Below are 20,337 nucleotides of genomic sequence, written 5' to 3' on the forward strand. Positions count from 1 at the left end.
TCAAGTATGCTTGGATGCACAGATTTAATTTAACTGTCCTGTAATGGTACCAGGGGACCAAGGCACATTGGTTACCTGTGATGACAGAGGTGTCCCCGCAGAGAACCCCCCCAACCCCACCCGGCCGGGCCCGGGGCGTGCTGCCGACGGCTGGGTATTCCCCGACCCCGAGGCGGCTGTGGCGTTTGTGCAGTGCCCTGAAGGTCACCCCGCAAGGGCGGCGGCTGTCGCGTGTGTGAGTCGTGTCCCTCCCGCCACAGGGGACGGGCAATTCCTGCTGCCGCCGGCGAGCCCCTGCCCGCCCCTCCCGCCTGGTGCTCCCAGGGTGCGGGCGGCGGAGCTCGGGGCCGGGACGGGAGCGCTGTCGGCTCTCCTGATTCCGCAGCCGCGTTACACGTGAGCCCGCCGTAGTATGGCGCTCCGGCGGAGCGGGGCGGGCGGGCGCGCCAGGAGCAGGAGAGGAACACGGACGGTGCTCAGCAGCGCCCGGCCGACTGGCTCTGCTGCGGGGAGCAGGGACCGCAGGGCGCGGGCGGGTCGGGAATACCGGGAACGGGCGGGCGCGTGTGCGGACCAGCGCGCGCACAGGTGTGCGGGTGCGCGCACACGCGCCCGCAGCTACGGCCGGGCAAGGGACGCGCGCCCCCGCGGTAGCACACGCGCACCTGCCCGGCCCGGCGGGTCGGAGCTCCGGTGAGCGGCGGGCGGCCCGCGCCCACCCTTCCCCCCGGTGTAGGTGCCGCAGCCCCCCGCCCCCTCCCTCCTTGACGCTCCCGCCGCCGGCGCGCCCCCACTGCGCCCCTCCCGCCCCGGGCTCCGCCCGCGGAGCGCTCGGCCGATCCGCATTGGCGGCGGCGCGGGCAGGGCGGAGCCCGCGGTGTATATGAAGGGGCGCTGCGCGGGGAGCGCGGCTGCTCTGTGCCCTGTGCGCTCCGTGGCGCTCCCCTCGCCGCTCCCCTCGCCGCTCCCGCGTTTCCCCCCCCCCAACCCCGGTCGCCTCCCCCGCTTTGCCCCGTCGGGCCGGCGCCGCCGGGGCGGGCGCACCCACCCGCACCTTCCGGGCCCGCTCCGCCCGCTGAGGGCTTTAGATCTCTGCACGCCGCTCGCCCACCCCGCCGCTCGCCATGGCCCGCGGGAAGGCCAAGGACGGTGATGGCAACTGGAAGAAATTCATCTGGAACTCGGAGAAGAAGGAGCTGCTGGGCCGCACCGGGGGCAGCTGGTGTGAGTGCGGGGCCGGGGGGCGGCGATGCGGCGGGCTCTGCAGCACGGCCCCGGCGCTCCGCCTCCGCCGGCTGCGGCGGGGCTGCGGGCGGGGGGGGCTGGCGACAGGGCGTCCCTGCGGGGCGAGGGGGGCAGGGACGGGGTCCCCCTGTTCTCTCCCCTCGGTGTCCGCTGGGGCCCGCGGCGGCCGGCGAGCGGTGCCCCCCGAGTGCGGCTCCAGGTGGGTCCGGGGGTGAGGCGGGGTCGGGCCGACCTTGTCGAGGGCGCCTCGTCCTTGGGTCTCCTTCCTTTCCCGGTGGCTGGCCCGGCCCGGGAGCATCGCCGTCGGGGGACCTTGACCTCCCAGCTCTCATCTGCCATAGACCTTACAGAGGCTTTTTTTTTTTTTTTTTCTTTTTTTCTCTGGATAAATGAAACTAAGCGAGTTTTACTTCACTGAGAAAGAGCAATTGACTTAATATCTCCGCAAGAAGGAAATGGCTCTATGTGCATTCCTCATAAATGCTTGTGCCGTATTCGTTGCATTTAGCTTAAAGAGGTTTTTAATTTCTTTACGCAAATAACAGCCTTCCAGTTGCTGCCAACCACAGCTGGTGTTGCCACCCTTGCGATGTTGAATTCAGCTCCTATTGTAATGGATCGGCCCGGAGGTGCCACGTCCAGAGCCGGCACCTCTGGCAGGCGGACTAGAGCAGGCTTCTGCCGTATCTTTACGTGAGCAGAATGGGGTTGTGGGTGCGCATGGAGAGGTATTTTCTGCTCCTGAGGCACCAGGCAACTGCGCAGTGCTTCAAACGTGGAGGTTCAACCAGGTCCTTCTCCCAGTGTCCGTACCTATCTGCCTAGGACTGATTTCCATTTGCTGAGTCGATCTGCAGGCTGATGATCAGATTCTTCTGTTATAAGCCTACCTGTTGCAAGAAGCTTTTTCCTTCAACCCTGTGATGCTCAATTTCTAGATCCACTGCGTATTTTCTGATACCTTGGAGTGGTTTTGACCTTTAAGGTGTCTTTGGCGTTTAGAGCATCCTGTCTGGCAACCTGATTAAATAAGCTACCTCCCAGCGTTTGCCTTTTGATGTTACAAAACTCAAAGGCATTACGCTGCAGACAACAGCATTAGTGTTTGGTTTGTTACAACAGCACCTCCTATGACCGTGCTCTGGAAAAAATTTCCACACGTCCCTGACGTCATGGCCATTTGCTTTATGCTGCCTGGATACCAAAGAGTGCTTTAACTCCTGGAGCACCACGTTACTGCACCCAGCTCTGCCCTCCAGCCCTGGCTACCTCTGGTGCATGCGAGGAAGACAAGAGGATGGAGTGCCGTTCTGACAGTGTCCCTCAGCCTCTGCTTCTCTGGGTGGCCCTCCTGTTTGCCTGTCTTTCATAGACTCAGAACAACAAGAACTCCCAGCTTTCATTGTGAGACTTCTCTAACGATGTAGGGTTTTGGGTTTTTTTATGGAGCTGGAGAGTGAGGAGGAATATTTCTACCCACTACTTACTCCCTTTCTCTGGTGGTAGCTCATCACTTCAAGTCCTTCGAATAAACTACAACTGTTTTGTTTGTGATTAGGTGAGGACAGTCTGAGATCAAGCAGGCTCGCTCTCAAGTTGTCTTTGGCCTCTGTCTGTCCTTGCAGCCTGATGAGCAATGCAGTTGCTTGGTATGGGCTGGCCTACCCTTGTGGATGGCCTGGTGGTTCAGAGTACACCATGTTACCCTGCAGTTAATCTGTTCAGATAATACTTGTAAACTGGTAACTGATACCCAGAGCTGGGCTGCATCTCCAGACTCTTCTCAGTTCTTCCCAGTCCCCCCTCAAGATGATTCTAGACATTCCTTTTAGACTGAAACTACATTCAGTCTTTCATTGTTATGTAATTCACTCTCTAATTGGTATGAGCAGTGCCAGTGTCTTTGTAGGCACACAAGGCTGGTAAATGTGCGGTATTTTGACACCTTGAGAGTACTTTCCTACATTTGAGATGGAGTACTGAAGTTAATTGGGCCTGAACTCTTTACCCTTGTCTTTTTTTTGGAAGTGATGGCCTGAATTACTAGAAGAGATCAGGCTTCACGATGGCTTGTAAACGTGAATGAAACACTTACTGGTACTGCTCCTGGAAATAGCTTTGAGCCCCAGATCTGTGTGGAATGAGTATCCTTCAAGCACACCCGTGCTTGCTGTGGGGCACTTGGATCACTGACCGTGTCAAGTGCAAGGGCCTGTGGTGGTGCTGGGTCAGCCAAGGGATCCTTGAGGTGTGGGGGAATGTGGTTTAGTCTTTGTATTTTATAAGCCCAAACCCTGATTCACTGATTTCTAAGTTTTCAGGGGCTCATGTTTCCCCACCACCAAACAACTGGAGTGCCTTATATTTCCTGTCTGCATCAGGGCATAATCCCTCTGTCAAATAGATGTCTTTGCAACATCTGAATTTTGTGTGCTGGGCACCTCCTTGAAAGTGGCAAAGGTTGGAAGTACTGTCCAGAAACATGACTTTCATGAGGGCTTGATTTGATTCCTCTTTCTTTGTTTTCTCTTGCAGTTAAGATCCTCCTCTTCTATGTCATCTTCTACGGTTGCCTGGCAGGTATATTCATCGGGACCATCCAAGTGATGTTGCTCACTGTCAGCGAATTTGAGCCCAAATACCAGGATCGAGTGGCACCTCCAGGTAACTAAATAGGAGGCCCGTGTTTGACTTTGTGCAAGCTGTTCTGGGAAGGCGGGGTTGGTTACTCACCTCAAGAAGGAGGATGAAATAAGCGTGTTGTTGCTGCAACACATATTTGTAGGGGGTGGGTATGTTCTTAGCCTTCTGTGTTAACAGTACTGGGGCTTGAAGAAAATCCTCTAGAATTAAAGGTTGCAACACAGGAAAAATGTCTCCTCTCTGAGAGGAACTTGAACCTGCTTTGGTTTTCCCTTCCCCTAAGCTGAAATGATTGGGTGAAGCTAAAAGGCTTCACTTTTGGGAACAGGCTGTATGAGGAAGCTGGGTTCAGTTTTTTTTTCTTCAGAACCACTCTGTTCATGTGGGTAAGTAAAGGGATAAAGGCAAAATGTTGGCTCTGTCAGTGGAAGCGGCATGCACAAGGAGCAAGGGGACAGTGCCAATTCTGAGAGTGCTCATGGAATTGCTTTATCCAACACCAAAGTATCCCATGCTCTAGAGATGCTGTGGCACTCACTAATAGGAATTGCAACCGACTGGCATGGGAGGTGAAGAGAAGGGTGGGTCTGGTAGCTGCTGATGTGTGACCTATCCTCACAGAGGTAGAAATCTCTGCTCAAAGTGATGCCTGAGCAGTGCCTGTGGCCAGCTGGCCTTGGGTAGGGCAGAAGGAGTGAGTGGCCCTTGCCCAGGCTGCACTGCGCTATCCGACTCCCGCTGCAGCTGGCGGCTGGAGTGCAGGGGGAGCTGCGCAACTGCTGCTTTCCCACGTTGCAAATGACCTTGAGGCTGCCTGGCCTGGGCATCCTAACGATCCATCTCCAGTTGCTCTGTGAAACAGTTCAGAAGCTTTTAATAACAGTGGTATTTAAGTGACAATTGTGAGGCTGATGGCTTGTAGCTACACAAGTCAGCCCTGGTGCTGCGCTGTGTCTTGCAGTCCCACTGCCTGTAATGCTGTGCGGTGAGCCCCTGCTCTAAACGAAGGGAATGTCACTGTCACCAAATGGTGTTACAGATCAGCCAAGTCATCTTTTCCAGATAACTGCTTTTCTACCAGCATGCTTTAAACACAGAACAGAGGCTTGAACTGCTGTGTTAGTGTGTTCTACTTCTTCATGCACCACCACCATGGCTGGGGCAAATGCTGTCTTAAGCACTGAAAGAGTTCTTTTCATCTCTGCAGTGGACCCTGACATTTGCAGGAAAGACTGTCACTGATACTTCTCAGAGCCATTGGCTGCACCTGAAAAGCCAACATGGCTAATTCTGGGGTAACTGTTACTCAGTAATGTGTTTTTCCCCTTCATGAAATAATTAGCAAAGACACCCATGGATCTGAGGTCTCACCCGGATAGACCTGCTGTTCAGCCAGATGTCACATAATTACCTGTTCTAGGTAAATTGTTTGCTTTCTGTGAAACAGCAGTTATGATTCCAACTTCAAAGCAACTCCGGTAAAGTTTTTGTGGAAGACTTAAGCCTGCAGAGGATTTTTATTAATATCTTAATTGCATACTACATCATTTTTTCTGGGGCTTCCTTTTTTTTTAACAAAGAAAATGAATTGAATTCAAAGACGCTCTTGTAGTGTGTGCTGTAGAAATCAAAATGGAGGAACAATGACAAGGTTGTCAGCAATCTTTTGTAATTAGCTTTCAGGATGGGTACTGAAATCAAGGGGAACAAAATCCACCTCCTCAAATGTGTGACAGTGGGGAGCCAGTAAACAAGGGTTTTGAACCGAGCTGCAATGGCACATGCATAAAACTTCAAAGAAATAATTAGTAAATAGAACAGATCCTTTGCAGAGCATCACTTGGCAGCACTTCCTACAGATGTGGACAAGCTGATGTAGGGCATGGCGGAGGCTGGCACTTAGTATCAGTACATTCCTTGTCCTGTAGCACAGCAGCCGTGAAACTGTGAGTCCAAAATCACCCTTTAATGCAGGCTTTCAGAGACACTGACACATAGTGAGTGGCTGCACTGCTGTTTGGGGGTCAGCAATCCCTGTATTCTCAGGCTGTGCAGGATTCTCCCCAGTGCTTCAAGCACAGCTGCTGTTCTGTCAAGGAACACACGTGTGGTGAGCACCAAACTTGAAATTTCTGTGATCTGAGACACCTGCAGCTGATGAACTATATAAAGTAGGATGCTGTGCAATTCTAATTCCTGGTTCTTGTGGGAAAATTTGTGAGTCAAGTAAGTATACTGGCAGCTTGATAAAATCCTGGGATTTCTAGGGAGCCAGAAAAGCTGCTTTTATTGTTGTTACAGCGCTCTGTCCTTCTTGGGCAAGTCGCTGTTGTGTCAGCCCAGAATGTTTTGAGAAAGGGAAAACTAACTTGCCTTTAGGATTTGCAAGCGAAAATGCTGTAGGGGCTGCTATAATATCATTCTTGTTCTGAAATACAACATATTTCATAACAGCAGCAGAACCTACAGGGTGTTGTATCGACGAGTTATTGACGTGGGTATAACATTGAAAGCCATAAAGTGCTATTTTTGTAGCCAAGTGTCATTAATATGGTAATTGGTTTCTGCATTGAACACAACAGGAATGTTATACAGGGCTTCAGGGTAAGCTGAGTATTGTATCTTTCCATTACACTATTTTTTTCTTTCGTCTTGTGGCGGGGGAAGGGACGGTGCAGTTCACCTGCCCGTCCAGCCCTGCCATTGCAACAGCCCCAGCTCCCAGTTCCACGTGTGCTGCAGGCTCGGACTCCGCTTTGAACACAGAGCACTTACCCTGCTACTAGTGAAGGATGAGGATATGGCCTTTTAAGAAGCATCCCTAAAAAAATAATGCTTCACTCTCCCCCTCCCCACCCCAATACAAACTGAGCTGTGTATCCTGCCATCTTGTGGTGCGTGTCCCGTGGAACAGCATTCCATCGGCCTGGCTGAGGGGACAGAGCTCACTGCACCTGAAGCAAGGCTCTGTCAGTGGTGGCTGGAAGGAAGAATCCCTGCTCCAGCCAGGGGATTTCAGGTGTTCCTGCTTCAGGCACTGCTGGGCAGTGAATGCATCGTAGAAAGGCTGCTTTGGTGTGTGTCCCCCACATGGCTTATTTAGCTTGGACAGCAGCAGCAAGGTGGCAGGGAGGCTTCAAAGGAATGCGTGCTGCCTCCTGTGAAGTTGCACCTCTTTGCTTCTCTCATCTCAGCAGCACCTGTGCTTGGGAAAATCTCAGTCTCTAGGATGTTGCAGCCAAGCAGGTTTTGCTGCTCTTGCAGAAAACTCACACTGCTTTTTGCACTACGGGGATGAGGTTGACTGGAAGCTTGGAAGGACATTGTTTGATATGGTGGCTTTTAAAATCTGTCCTCACATAGTGAGCTGGGGGAGGGTGTAGTGACCACTCAATTTGCTGTCTGTGTCATCTCAGGGGTGTTCATACTCATTTGGAACACTCCAAATGAGATGACCACAGTGTGATGGAGCAAAAGTGGTTACTACTTATACAACTGCTCCTAATAACAAGCCTGACTTCCCACTTCTAGTTTCTTCCTCTTTACCCTCAGGATACTTCTCCTGAAGTCTTGCTGTTGCAGCTTACAGTGATAAAATATATGTGGAAAACTGTTCTTAAATGAACTTGAATAAACAGGATTTTAATCTGCAGTGGCATTTTTGAAGTGCAACTGTAGCTGAAAAAAAAGAACCCAAATGACTTTATGTGGGGTTTTTTTGGTGTTTGAGGTCCTTGTATAGTCACAGCCAACAAAAGGTGGTGGCCATTACCAACTCAAGGCACATTTATATGGACAATGTCAGCCAAGTGAAGATGAGTCTTATTTCCTAACAAGGCACTCTGAAGTGCCACTTGCAGCAATTTTCTAATTTGTCAGTATTTTAGCAATGAGTTACTTCATTCTTTTGTGTGGAAAGAGCAGCATAACCATGTGACACCATGGTGCATCTCTGTCATAACAGCTTGAGATGCAGAGCTGTGTCATACATATTATAGTCTGAGGATGGGCTTGTTAGACTCCTGGCTCTGAAAGCATTTGTTTCTTCCCCCCCACAGGACTTGCTCATGAGTGGCTTCTTCAAGTGCATGCAGCCCCTAAAAGCTTCATTCATGCCAGCCACACACTTCTCAGGTGTCTAGCAATACATGCCAGGTAGTACTGCAAGGGCTCAGCTTTTAAGTGTGTTTTCTTGTCCTGCTTGCTTAAGTTGCCAAGTGGGGGTGAGAGGATGTTCCAGAAAGGTTTGTGTTCTGCAGAGGTTGCCTTCTGCCATCGTACAACGTGCTTGGTTTTCCACACAAGATTGCTTAAGGTTTCAGTGATAGCCCAGCGCTTCTAACAGCACTGCAGCTTTTAGTTTGGCTAGGGGATGTACAGAAGGAAATGAGACATCAGGGCTTAGGGCTTTGCATCCAGTCAGTTGCAGGCATGTGAGAATGGAGGTTGTGGTAGAAGCCATTAACACATTTTTTAAATTAGGATAAAGGTATTTTTCATTACAAGTCTTTAATATTTATAAAGATTGTATTTCCTGCTTTGTAAGTGGGAAGATTGATCTCCACTTTGCTCCTATCCTAAACAAAGCAACCACTTGTGTGCCAAAGCCTGGTCTACTCTGGTTCATCCATCCACCTGGAAATGCTCCCAGCTAGGCAGAAAACAGCCCAGCTTGGGCCATGGGCTACCTGGCAGGAACAGTGGTTCCTTTGTGCTGGTCGCTGGAACAGCTGTTTGGACGTACTGCCTGGGCTTCATGGCACTTCTGTGGAGATGTGCACGACAGGGATGTTTTGGGATGGCAGTCTGTTCTCCAGCCAAGTCACTTGTCTGATGGGCAGAGGGTTGGCTTTGGACTTCACCTATCAATGGCCAGGCTCTCTTAAAGAGAGAACAGGGATCTTCTACTGGTGGCTTTTACAAATCACAGGGTTTTGCTGACCTTCACATCACCTTTGCCAGGCCTGTGTGCGTGCCCTATGTGTTACCTCGGCCAAGAAAAGAAACAGATGGGGGAGGTCCTGAGCAAAACTGACAACTTCACTTGCCTGACTGGAACTTAACAAGCCTGGCCATGTTTTCTTGATTTTTTTTTTTTCTTTTTTGGTATTTATACGCTTGAATATGTATGTGAATATGTATGTCACCTGTAACTTGAACTCTGGAAATGACAGACTCAGGAGAGGACCCAAGGCCTGGCCTGCCTCTGCTTCAATTCCAGACAGTCACTTCAGGTGACTGAGTCTGTTCTTCCCAGCTGAGTGGTAACATGAGAAGGGCTTGGCAGGATGGGATTGAAGTCCCTTACTAAAATGGAAACTGGCGTATTTTTTCTATATATAACTGTTTGTGAAGCAGGAAAATTAGTAATTGCTTGAAAAAGGGTTGAAAGCCACTGACTTCGGAGGGTAGGATGTCATTCTGCTAGAGGAAGAGAGAATTGCTTCTAAACTTGTAAACTCAACCTGGTCCACTTGTAGCAGAGGGATTTTTGAGCAGTTAAAAGCTGCTTCAGGAATTAAACTTGAGACACCGGAGCTCCTTGCTGGACTTCTTGCAATCTTTGGTGACCAGGAGCTGTTTAGGGGAACAAAGGTAATCTTTGTCCTAGGTTACAAATTCCAAGTTAGTGTGTAGTGGCAGGGGGGTGGGGGGAGTGGTGAGTTGGTTTGTGGAGGGACTGAGCAGAAGCACTCAAGTGGCTTTGGAAAAATTGCTGGAGTCACAAGCTCTTGTGGGTTGGGGCCAGCCAGCTAAGCTGCCTGAGTTTTGCACCAGAGGAGCTTATTGGCAACAAGCCTGTTCTGAAAGCTGTCAAAGGAAATGCTGCTCCGTTCCTCCTTTTCTTGATCTTGCTAAAATGAAGAGGACAAACTGAACTGAAGTCAGGACCTCAATAATTACAGTGGCTGCCACAAAAGCAGCATGAACTTGGTTCCCATTACTTAGTGTTAGCCATGCATCAATACTTTCAATTAAAATGTGACCTAAACATTGCACAGGAGCAACTATTTCCAAGTTCCACAATGAAGAGCAAAGGAGATGGTGTTTTTCATTACCTGTACGCATTTCTTGTTTATAGTCTCTTCTCCATGCATCATTATTATATTCTATATCTGAGCTGGTTAGCACAGCCCAGAAACTGGAGAGTCTTTTAAACAATTCTTCTGTGTGGTGGCATTTCCTACTCAACTCCTTGGTGATGAGCTGCTGATAAGAGAGCTCAGAAGATGAGTTTTACAGTCAGAAATAGCCAATTAGGCAGTGAAAAGAGAGGCGGCTGTGCTCAGGCAGCTGAATTTACTAAGGGAGAAATGTCTCCTGCCCTGCATCCCACAGGGGAGACACACAAAGGCCACATGGATTCCAGCTGGCAGAGCATGACCGGACTTGGGAAACCTCTTGTCTTTTGTTGCAGGAGCTCACGAGTGGAGAGCTGTGCTGTATCTTAAACACAGAGTTTGCAGACACTGAAAGCAGCCTATTAGGGATCCTTATGTCCTGTGTGGTTGGTCTCACGTGCCGCTTCCCTTCTGTCCTCGAGGAGGAGGCAGAAGTGCACAGTGGACCTGTGGTTGGCTGTTTTTCTTGAAGGAAGCCTAGACTTTGTAGCCTCACTTCTCCATTTTGTGTTTTTTGTCTTTTTACCTGACACAAACACTGTGATAAATATTTTAAGACAGTTGCTGGAAAGAGGAGAACCTCTCCTCCAGTGAGCTTAAGCTGTTTTGTCAAAGTTCTTAAGTCTGAAAAATAGAGATTATTATTATTAGGAGTTATGTTCTTGGTATCGCCTGGAGGCTGTGCAGCTCTGAGGTGTACTTAAGGTTTTCTCCCTCATTTTGCTTTTCTTAGGACTGACTCAAGTCCCCCAGGTTCAAAAGACAGAAATTGCCTTTACTGCCTCTGAACCCAGAAGTTATGAACCGTATGTGAGGAACCTTGATAATTTCTTAAGGGACTACAGTGCTGAGCAACAAACTGAAAACATTGTGTTTCAGGACTGTGGAGGTAAGTCTTGATTGTTTCCTACAGCTGATGACTGAATGACCTCTGTCAGGTCCACCAGAAGCTGAGGTTGAGCAGTGGTGGTCTTGGTCTTCAGTGGTTCCCAGCAACATGTGTGTTAATTGGCTGCTCATTAATTTCATTTGGGCAGACCACACTGGGCCATCCTTAGCAGCTTATTGTAGGGTTGGGAACCCCCACATTTCACTTGGAGAACTCACTCTTCAGCTGACTCTGAAGATGGCACCGACCTTCTTCTCTCTGAAAGCCACAGGAGTTTTACTGATGACTTGCTAAAGCTAGTGTTGGTCCTCTTTGTGCCATGCAGTCAAACATCTGGGAGGTGTTTACCCTTAATAGGTTATTTGTAATCATGTGAATGAGACTGTCACCTCATAATATGTCTCTGTCAAATCTGAGGGAAACCCACTTGTAAAAGCTGCCTGGAAAAAAATTAGTCGCTCAGCCAGATGACTGTGGAAGAAATCTCAGTTATAAAACAAAGCTCCATAAAACTTGCTGGTCTGGGAGCAGCCCTGTGTGGGGGTGGCTGGGCGTAGGTCTGTGGAGTGCCTTAACTGCCCTGGTGAGGGAAATCCTACCTGCCCAGGGAAGTGTAAGTGATACACACAAGATCCCACTGCATATGGTTGTGTTTTCCTTCCCCTGCTGTGACAGATGCACCTACTGAATACAAAGAGAGAGGACCATATAATGATGCCCAGGGCCAGAAAAAGGTCTGCAAATTCAAACGCGAATGGCTGGAAAACTGTTCTGGATTAAATGATCCTACCTATGGCTACAAGGATGGCAAACCATGCATCCTTGTCAAGCTCAACAGAATTATTGGCTTCAAACCTCAGGCAAGTATCTTTTTTTCCCTTTCTAGCAGAAGCTACTGATCAGGAAGAAGGGTTGGCTGCAGATTTGCTGTGCCTGCTTTTTGGTCTCCAGAAAGAGATCAGTATTAAACCCTTTCTGCAGAGGACAAACTGAGACAATTTGAGTAATTTCCTTTAAATATGCTTTTAATTGAAAAGCAGTGAAAGTTGTGCACTGCAAGTTGGTAACAAGTAGCACTGAACCTCACAGTGCAACCTCCTGGTTACTTATCTGGTAACTTCTGAGCCTGCTATTGGAGTTGCTATAAAGGGGCGTTTTCTTCAAATGATAAATTCCATTTTAAATTCCTGTATGCTTCCACGGCACCATCCCAGACCAACCCTGTCTGTAGTAACATCATTTTGTCATGCTCTGATGCACTCCATTCTTTTCTTCAGGCAGTGCAGTCTTGTCTGTCTTGCCATAACTGCTTAATTTATGAAATGCTAATATTAAATACCAGAGTGAAACACAGGCTCTAAAGAGTAAACTACATTTGAAAGTCAGGCACAGCTGCAAGAAAGGCGAGGAGGTCTTTAGTTAATTTAGTGTAGTTTTCCAGAGGCTTTACGGTACCTCTGCCAACAGGCTGCTCTGTCCTTCACCCAAAGGGAAGTCTGCAGTAATGCCAGAGGGTGTTAATCTGGGTATTCATGGATTTTCCTTCTGTTTTTTCCCCCAGTGCATTAAAATGCTAAAAATTTCTTTTAAGTATTCAGCAGCAAAACACGTGCTGCTGAATAAGGTGGTGTGCAAAACCTGCCACTCCGTCTTCTGGACGGAGAACAGTGCAAATGGCGTTCTAGGCCACCTTCACTCCCATCTGTCAGGGCTCTTGAGGATGGGAATTGGTGCTGTCTAAGGAGTCCCGAGGAATGTTTTCTTTCAAAGGGAGTTTGTCCTGTGCTACAAGAAATGAGAAAACTTTTGGTTTATCTGATGCATGGTGGAAACATTTTAGCAGAATGTACTGTGGTGGCTGTGGGGGTTGATATGAGATGTGTATGTCTGATGACTGGGAAAGAGAAGGCTTTGGGGGGTTCCTCTCTTTTTTTGCAATGGAGCTCTAGAGACCTCCAGACTGCATTAGACAGCAGGGAATGACTTTGCAGGTTTCATTTAGAAACAACGTATCCAAGGCAGTATTTATTTTGTGGTTCCACACTCCAGCCGAGACCCTGTAGTTCTTGCATTGAGAAAAGTGTTTGTAAAGCAGATCTGAAGCTGCAATGTTGTCATACAATACCGCTGCCCTTTAAAAGCCCAAAGATGAGCTGGGTTAGGGGTTGGACTGTGAGAGTTGGCACTCACACCCTTCTCTGATATACCCAGAGCTTTTGTTCTTCCTTGGTGGTGAAGTTCAGCAGTGGCAGGGTGAGACTGCCACACTTTGTTCTATCCTGTGCATTTTCAGTCCTGATTGCACACACCTGGCAGGCAGGTGGCAAATCCTGCACCAGTGCAATCCTGACACTGCCTAAGCTTGCAAAAATGAGCCCCACTAGCTGTAGACACTCTGCCATGAAACACTTTCCCCAGGGACACCATGGAACTAAACCCCTCCTGACCTGCTTGTATCCACAGCAGGTGAAGCTGTAAGAACAGCCAGCAGTTCTGCTTGAGTCAAGTTCCCCTGCTTCCAGTAGTGTTACTCTACTTGTCTGTCCCAAGAACCACTGAGAGCTGTTGCCTCTGAACTGTGCTTAGAAGGGATTCCAGTTAATGATGTGTGTTCAGCACTGTTGATCTTTGTTGCTGCAAAGGTGCTCCGGTCTGCAGAGGAGTGTCCACTGTGTAACATCCCCTTGTTCTGGATTTCTTCTAGGCTCCAGTCAATGAAAGCCTCCCTCCTGAGGTTATGGCAAAATACAACCCAAATCTCATCCCTGTCCACTGTGTTGCCAAGGTAAGTTGGAAATGCAACAGAGCAGAGTTGGGAAGCTGCAGGGGATGACTAAGCCTTTGTCCAAGTGTAGTTATCCTCTTGCCTGCCTTTCCATAGACAAATGGGGTGGTTCTTACATGGGATAACAGAAGTTTCTCAAAGCCCTGCTGATGGATGAGTTAGTTACTGGGGTAAAAGCAGGGCAAGATAGTTAAAGGTATCTTCAAAAGTAGCCATTTGGCTTCCAAGTGCTGTGCTGGAGCCAAAAAAGGCCTCCATGGAAGGTATTTCATACTTGGCACGTGCAAAGCAGCTGAGAAACAGCAAAGTTTCTGTAGCCAAAGCCTGTCCAATTGTACCACAGGACACTCTGGTGGTTTCTAACTGTGGAAGTGACTGCAGCTTTAAATTAAGCAAAGCCTTTTTCCTGGCTGATGTGTGCTGACGTGTCCTGTGAACCGCCGGCAGCTCTTGTGCTGTCACGGTGGGGGCCAGCGCTGACCAAATGGGAGGTCACAGTCTCAGCTGAAAATCAGCTGCTGATGCAGCCGAGGGCTGCCAGAGTTTGGGCCGTAGTCATCGCTCGTGCCTCCTCTTCCCCCCCACAGCGAGAGGAAGATGCAGACAAAATCGGCACGGTGGAGTACTATGGGATGGGCGGCTTCCCTGGCTTCGGGCTGCAGTACTACCCCTACTACGGGAAGCTGCTGCAGCCGCGGTACCTGCAGCCGCTGGTGGCCGTGCAGTTCACCAACCTGACCTACGACATGGAGGTGCGTGTGGAGTGCAGGGCCTACGGGCAGAACATCGTCTACAGCGACAAGGACCGCTTCCAGGGACGCTTTGATATTAAATTTGACATAAAAAGCAGCTGATCGTAAGCACAACTCTCTTCCTCTCCCTCCTCCTCCTCCTAGCCATTTAAAAAGGTTAAAAAAAAAAAAAGAACAAAAAAGAAAACCTACTAGTCTTGAACAAACTGTCATACGTATGGGACCTACACGTAATCTATATGCTTTACACTAGCTTTCTGCATTTACTAGGTTAGAATGTAAACAAAGTGTAGCAATAGTGACAAATATTTATTCTACTGTAAATGACAAAAGAAAACAAAATTGAGCCTTGGGACATGCCCATTTTTACTATAAATTATGATTCCATAACTGACTTGTAGTAAGCAGTGTTTCTGGCCCCTAAGTATTGCTGCCTTGTGTATTTTATTTAGTGTACAGTACTATAGGTGCATACTCTGGTCATTTTTCAAGCCATGTATTGTATCTGTTTTCTACTTCTTGTGAGCAAAGACTTTTGCTGTCCAAGGTGTAAATACTCAATGGGACTAGAACTGGCATGAAACTTCCTCATTATTTTGTTCCTTTTCAAAGAAAGGCCCACCTGTGAGACGATATTTAACAGCACTCCATAAGGCTTCTGGCTTTTCTGTGGTGTTAGGGTATTTTATTTGGAGGGGTGGCAGGGAAACTAACTTAAGTGAAGTCAAAGAGAGCAGGTGATTGTGTACTGTGCTTTGTAGTGAATGCTGTCTCTCTCTCCACCTCTTCCCTTATCCTCCAGTATGTTGTGTGAGAGACCGGGTCAGGCTATCACTCTCCGCAGTGATAGGCATAACTCTTTGCTTTGTATATTTTCTTATCTTTTTCTTTTTTTCTTTTTTTTTTTTTTTCCTGCTGAAGGCATCGCACACTGTGGTGCTAATGTCTTTATTGAATGTTTTAGCCATTTTCATGGTGGAAGAATTTTATATTTATGCAGTTGTACAATTTTATTTTTTCTGCAAGAAAGTGTAATGTATGAAATAAACCAAAGTCACATGTTTGAAAATAAATCTTTATTTTAAACTTTATAAAAGCAATGCAGTACCCCATAGAATGGTGTTAAATGTTGTCTAAAGTGCAAAACTCTATGTTCTAACATGTAATAATAGCCAGGAGTACAGTGCTCTTGTTGATCTTGTATTTCAGTCAGGTTGAAACATTGGACAAATAAATGAATGAACACACAGTTCTGTGTGCGTGTCTGTTGCAGTGGGTGAGGATGGAGCCCGTTAGTTGTCCAGAATCTTGAAGAAGTACTGCACCTATTTCAAACAGAAAATGCATCTTTATCATTCCCAGTCAGTCTCAGCACAAGGGAGTTGAAACATTGAGCTGTTACACATCAGTGCTGGGGTCTGTTCATTATTTGTTTTCCCTCTCCCTACCCCGGATGAGAGGCTGCTGTGGAACACCTGACTGCGCCTGCCAGGATCCCAAAAAGTCTCTTCCCAATTATTGCACACGCTCCAACTCTGGAGGCACAGCCTCTGTGTTCCAGACAAAACTGTCCATCCTCAGTGCAAGTTAAAGCTTCTAGCTGCCAGAAGGGAGGCTTCACACTGGAGCCACGAGAGTTTCAGGGCAGCCACTTGCTCTGTGTTACTGCTGGGCCAGTGGCCAGGGCTGAGGACAGACTGTGCCTGCTGGGGCTGCTCAGAGGTGACAAAACGTGGCAGCTGGCTTTGTGCAGGAGTCAGGCTCACTTAGTGCTACATGATGCAGATTACCAGGGAGAATGTCTCCATGTAAAGTGACAAAACAGGACTATCCTAGAGCAAGGGGCTTGATAAAGACTTCCTAAGTGGAACACACAATCGTGGAGAAGCAAGATGCTGAACTCTTTGCCATCTGCTGGAAAGAAAAGCGTGGTTACGATATGCTGTGGTGGTTAGTGCACACATTTAGCTGTTCCATGTTGTTCTCAAGGGGCAGGTGCCAGCAGAAATTGCACCTTCAACTCTTTCTTTTGCTGCTGTATGTTTAGAGCAAGGATTTAAAAAGCTGCGATGAGAACCCTAAAATACTCCCTAATGGAAACTCCACCTGCAAAAAGAACTGCAAGAGAGCTGAGCCATTTTGGCTCCCAGCAACTGATGGGTTCCTACTGCTACCATTTTGAGTGGGGATGTTGCATGGCTCAAGGTTTGGTAGGATCAACTGCCCCTACAATTCAGTTCCTAGGTAAACGTTCTGTGACAATTAAAAAAAATCAAATCAACAACAAAAAACCCCAAACCAACCAACAAGCCAAAAAAAATTCCCAATTTATTTGTATAAGTACCATGTATAACTCATGGTTAGGTACTTTAGTGCCTTTTAGTTCTCTGAGTGCAAAGTCTAAGCATGAACTATTAATAGTCTGCCTTATTCCAGGGTTGGGACAACCATTATGGAAAACTTAAACTTGCTTGTGTTCACTTCAGTGAGCAAATGTCCAGAAGGGCTCATGTAACGTACTCTTAGGAATTGCATATGAAATTAGGCAAAAACAAACCTTTACCCAACATCCCTGCCCCAATCACTTTCTTGTCCCTCATCAGTGAAAACAGAATGGCTGCTCAGATCACTAATTAACCAGGCAGGAAGGGCAGTAGCTATCCTAGCCACATGCCCTGCAGCCACCCACTGAAAAGTCCCACCTGCTCCCAGGCTTCAGGACAACTCTGCTACCAAAGGACCACACCCCCATGTCCCAAAAATAAACACCCTCCTCAGTGCACCTGGTCGGACGCATCCCCTTCCCCCATTAGAAATGGCACTGTAATTTGTCAGACCTACTGGCGACAGAGCACTAGAATGGTAAAAAAAATTCCCAAAGTCCAAGGAAACCTCACCCCACCCCACCACAAGCAGGTGTAGACTTTTAGCTGGGCACCCCGCTCGCCCAGTGGCACTGGTGCTTTGGATACACAACAGCCTTGATATCAAAATGACCTTTCCCAAGTGGCACTGACACAGCCTCTTCTGGGCCGGGGCAGAGGGACTGCAGGCAGGGCAAGGGCCTCAAGGTGTGACATCTCACCAATCCAAATTAAACCATGCCTTCAAGATTCCTTATTTTAATCTGTGCTCTATCCACTCTCCTTAGGAAGGCATCGCTTTCCTTACTGCCTAATAGGACATTACATTATAAACTGCCAGTCTGAACATGCTGTTCTTTCTGCCAGATTGACTCAGCAGAGTTAAGGATAATTGTAGCCATTAAAATAAATTTTATCTCCCTTCTTGTTATATGGGACACCTGTATTTAGTAAGAGAGACACACAAAAGCACTAGTAAAATAAAAAGCAGAGAGAGAGACACATACATCTATTTAACAACACAAGCCTTTAGGGCTGTGTCTGCACAAACACTTTCACCAGCACACACCAGCTATTGATTTTACAGCTCTGAGCACTGGCACTTCTGGACTTCTGTTCCCAGCTTGGCCAAGGGCAGGTGTCCAGCACGGGGCAGGCACAACCCTTGGTGTGGGTGGGGAGCTGTGCCAAGAGCAAAGAAAAAGGTCAAGTGCAGTGGAATCTGCTTCTTCCTAGGCAGTAACTCGGTGTCCATCCTCAGCCCGGGGTGCTGATACGACTGCTGCCACCACAGGCCTGTTTCCCTGCCATGGAGTGGGTTTAATAGAGCTGAGTCAAGTCCCCCCACCGCCTGGGCTGGAGCTCAGCTGGAGCTGCACAGCCGCCCCTGGGATTTAAGTACTGATCCACCCTGCAGCACACACTGACACAGGTGAATGCTGGCCTTGCCCAATGCCTGCTCACTTGACACTAGCAACAAAAGGATTTGTGCTATTTTAGTCTCCAAAGGCCCCTTGATTTTGTGCAACTGATTTTCCCAGGCTGGGCTGCACATCCTCAGTTTACTTAAAACCTGTGCAAAACCTCTTCCTCCTCAATTAGCTTTTAGTGGATTGTTCAAGACTCACACAGACTGTATTGGCAAGGCTCAGACATCAGAACAAGCAACACTACATTTCATATACTGTGCAAAACCAGGTGCCTGTATGTTCTCTTTAAGTATAATTATCTTTATGTGGGTCAGCTTCCACCCAGCTCCTAGTAAACCAGTTAAGAGCTGGCATATCTGTGGTATGCAGAAAGGATCCTTGTCTCTAAGATCCTCATCCTTGGGAGCATGCAGTGCTGGATAAGAACCACCAGAACGTAGTCACCCATCCCATGACCACAGGTATGGTGTTATGAGAACAATCAAGACTTCAGAAGAACCAAGATTTCAGCACTACCATCTTATGAGATGGTGCCCCCATCTTAAGAGGCCCCAGCTGAAGACACCTTGAAGAACCCCCATTCTAAAAGCACCAGGTCCTTTTCCAAGGGGATCCAGGACTTGGTGATAACTTGCATCCAGATGGGAATGGTATTGATAGTATTTTAGATACTCCAAAATACCCTGTATTTTAGGAAATACTGTTCCTCACTTTCCCAAGGTCTGAGCATAGTCCAAACCACAGAAAGGGAAGCTGTGCCAGTACAAAACATCTGAACAAGCCTCACATTTGACCAAGGGCAAGGTCAGCCTCTCTGAGCCAAGCACACCTCTGATCTCTACAGGATCCAAGGGGGACAGAGCACAAATCCACACCAGGAGCTGATCTGAAACCAACCAACACATTTCACAGATGCCACCCAAATGCTTTTCCAATGATGCCAACATTCAGGTCTGCTCACTGTTTCCCAGGGGTGAGACAGGATCTAATGTAACATCAGTAGTCCCCTTGCAGACCCCAGGAACCATCTACCTGCTTTGCAGCATGCAGCTATGCCCTCTCTAGCTCCTGTTCAGGGACAAATAGCAATAAGGCTCAGGAAATAACAACGGGTGAATAACTGTGACCTTCTGTCTCTGACTCCATGAACCGCTTCACTGGGGAGGAGCTGAGAGCTGCTTCAGTTCCATGAAGTTTTGCTTCAGTCACACTCACTCACAGCAAAAGTCATGTTAATGAAGTTGGCTGCTCTCTCTGAGCACTTCCACATGTTACCACAAAGTTTCAGGAGCTAATACAGCAGGCAATAACAAAATCCAGTCAAATGCCCTGGCTGAGCAAGCAAGTATCATCTGAACAACGTGTGCCCCAAGCATACGGAAAGGGCAGGCGAAATTATAAAGGGGGAAGCAAATCAAGTGGGACAGCCAGTTTTCCAAGGGAGAGCAAAAGATTTTGGTATTAACACAGGGCCCTGCACAGGCACAAAGTGTGCTGAAGATTCCAAGTGTAAGAATTATGGGCACTTACAATATAACTCTCTTTCTGTCCAGAAAACAGTGCAAACATGATCAGCTTCGGCCTTAGAGCTTTTGTCTAGAGGCCAGACCCAGGCACACCTTGGGCTCAGCAGCACTCCACACAGGTAGAACTGCAGCCTCAAAGACAGCCCAGCACTGAAATAGTACCTCAACTCTCATTCCCCTGGGCTGGCAGTTTTTGTAAGAGACCCTGTTGTCTCCTTCATGGCAGAAGCCAGGGGGCTGACAGGGCGACACACTATCAAGAAAAAGGCTGAGTTCAAAGATTCACTTCTCATCCATCACCGGAAAGGTGACAGTAATTTTCAGTCCTTCCTCATCTCTGCAGAACCAAAACTGGCAGCTGGGAGATGGAAGCCTTTTCCATCCCTGTATCCATTTAGAGCCTGTCTTGTTGCCTTCCACACAGCTAGACAGACACTCACCAGCACCCTCTCCCCAAAACCACCACAACACTCTGTCTCCTTGGTCAGTGTAGGCATCCAGGCACATGATCCAGAGTCTTTGCTGACCCAAAGTCTCAGCATCAGTATAGTTTCCCTAAACATTAAGGTCTGATAAAGTTTT

At 48.2% G+C, this 20,337-nt stretch overlaps 2 protein-coding genes across 4 annotated transcripts in view; one reads left to right on the forward strand and one right to left on the reverse strand.

The window, feature by feature from the left end:
• Positions 1 to 914: 914 nt before the first annotated feature.
• ATP1B1 (ATPase Na+/K+ transporting subunit beta 1) lies at positions 915 to 15,685 on the forward strand. Its single transcript, XM_041463779.1, has 6 exons — positions 915 to 1,224; positions 3,781 to 3,909; positions 10,744 to 10,899; positions 11,575 to 11,759; positions 13,604 to 13,684; positions 14,272 to 15,685. Exons 1-6 carry the CDS (start codon positions 1,125 to 1,127, stop codon positions 14,536 to 14,538), a joined length of 918 nt encoding a protein of 305 aa, XP_041319713.1. The 5' UTR covers positions 915 to 1,124; the 3' UTR covers positions 14,539 to 15,685.
• NME7 (NME/NM23 family member 7) overlaps positions 15,640 to 20,337 on the reverse strand; it is a 90,938-nt gene continuing 86,240 nt past the window's right edge. For all 3 annotated transcript variants that reach the window (XM_041463778.1, XM_041463776.1, XM_041463777.1), the window contains exon 12: positions 15,640 to 15,761. In XM_041463778.1, coding sequence (XP_041319712.1) covers positions 15,729 to 15,761 — 33 coding nt within the window. In that variant the 3' untranslated portion in view covers positions 15,640 to 15,728. The remainder of the gene's footprint in view (positions 15,762 to 20,337) is intronic.

Source organism: Pyrgilauda ruficollis, unplaced genomic scaffold (assembly GCF_017590135.1).
Source record: "Pyrgilauda ruficollis isolate IOZ18807 unplaced genomic scaffold, ASM1759013v1 scaffold17, whole genome shotgun sequence".
NCBI classification, from domain to species: Eukaryota; Metazoa; Chordata; class Aves; order Passeriformes; family Passeridae; genus Pyrgilauda; species Pyrgilauda ruficollis.

What these genes read in the sequence shown, in the direction of transcription:
- ATP1B1 (XM_041463779.1), top strand. Translation starts at nt 1,125, where the DNA reads ATGGCCCGCGGGAAGGCCAAGGACGGTGATGGCAACTGGAAGAAATTC. An exon ending in TGTGTTTCAGGACTGTGGAG is followed by an intron (nt 10,900 to 11,574) that starts GTAAGTCTTGAT and finishes CTGCTGTGACAG; the next exon opens with ATGCACCTACTGAATACAAA. An exon ending in CTGTCCACTGTGTTGCCAAG is followed by an intron (nt 13,685 to 14,271) that starts GTAAGTTGGAAA and finishes TCCCCCCCACAG; the next exon opens with CGAGAGGAAGATGCAGACAA.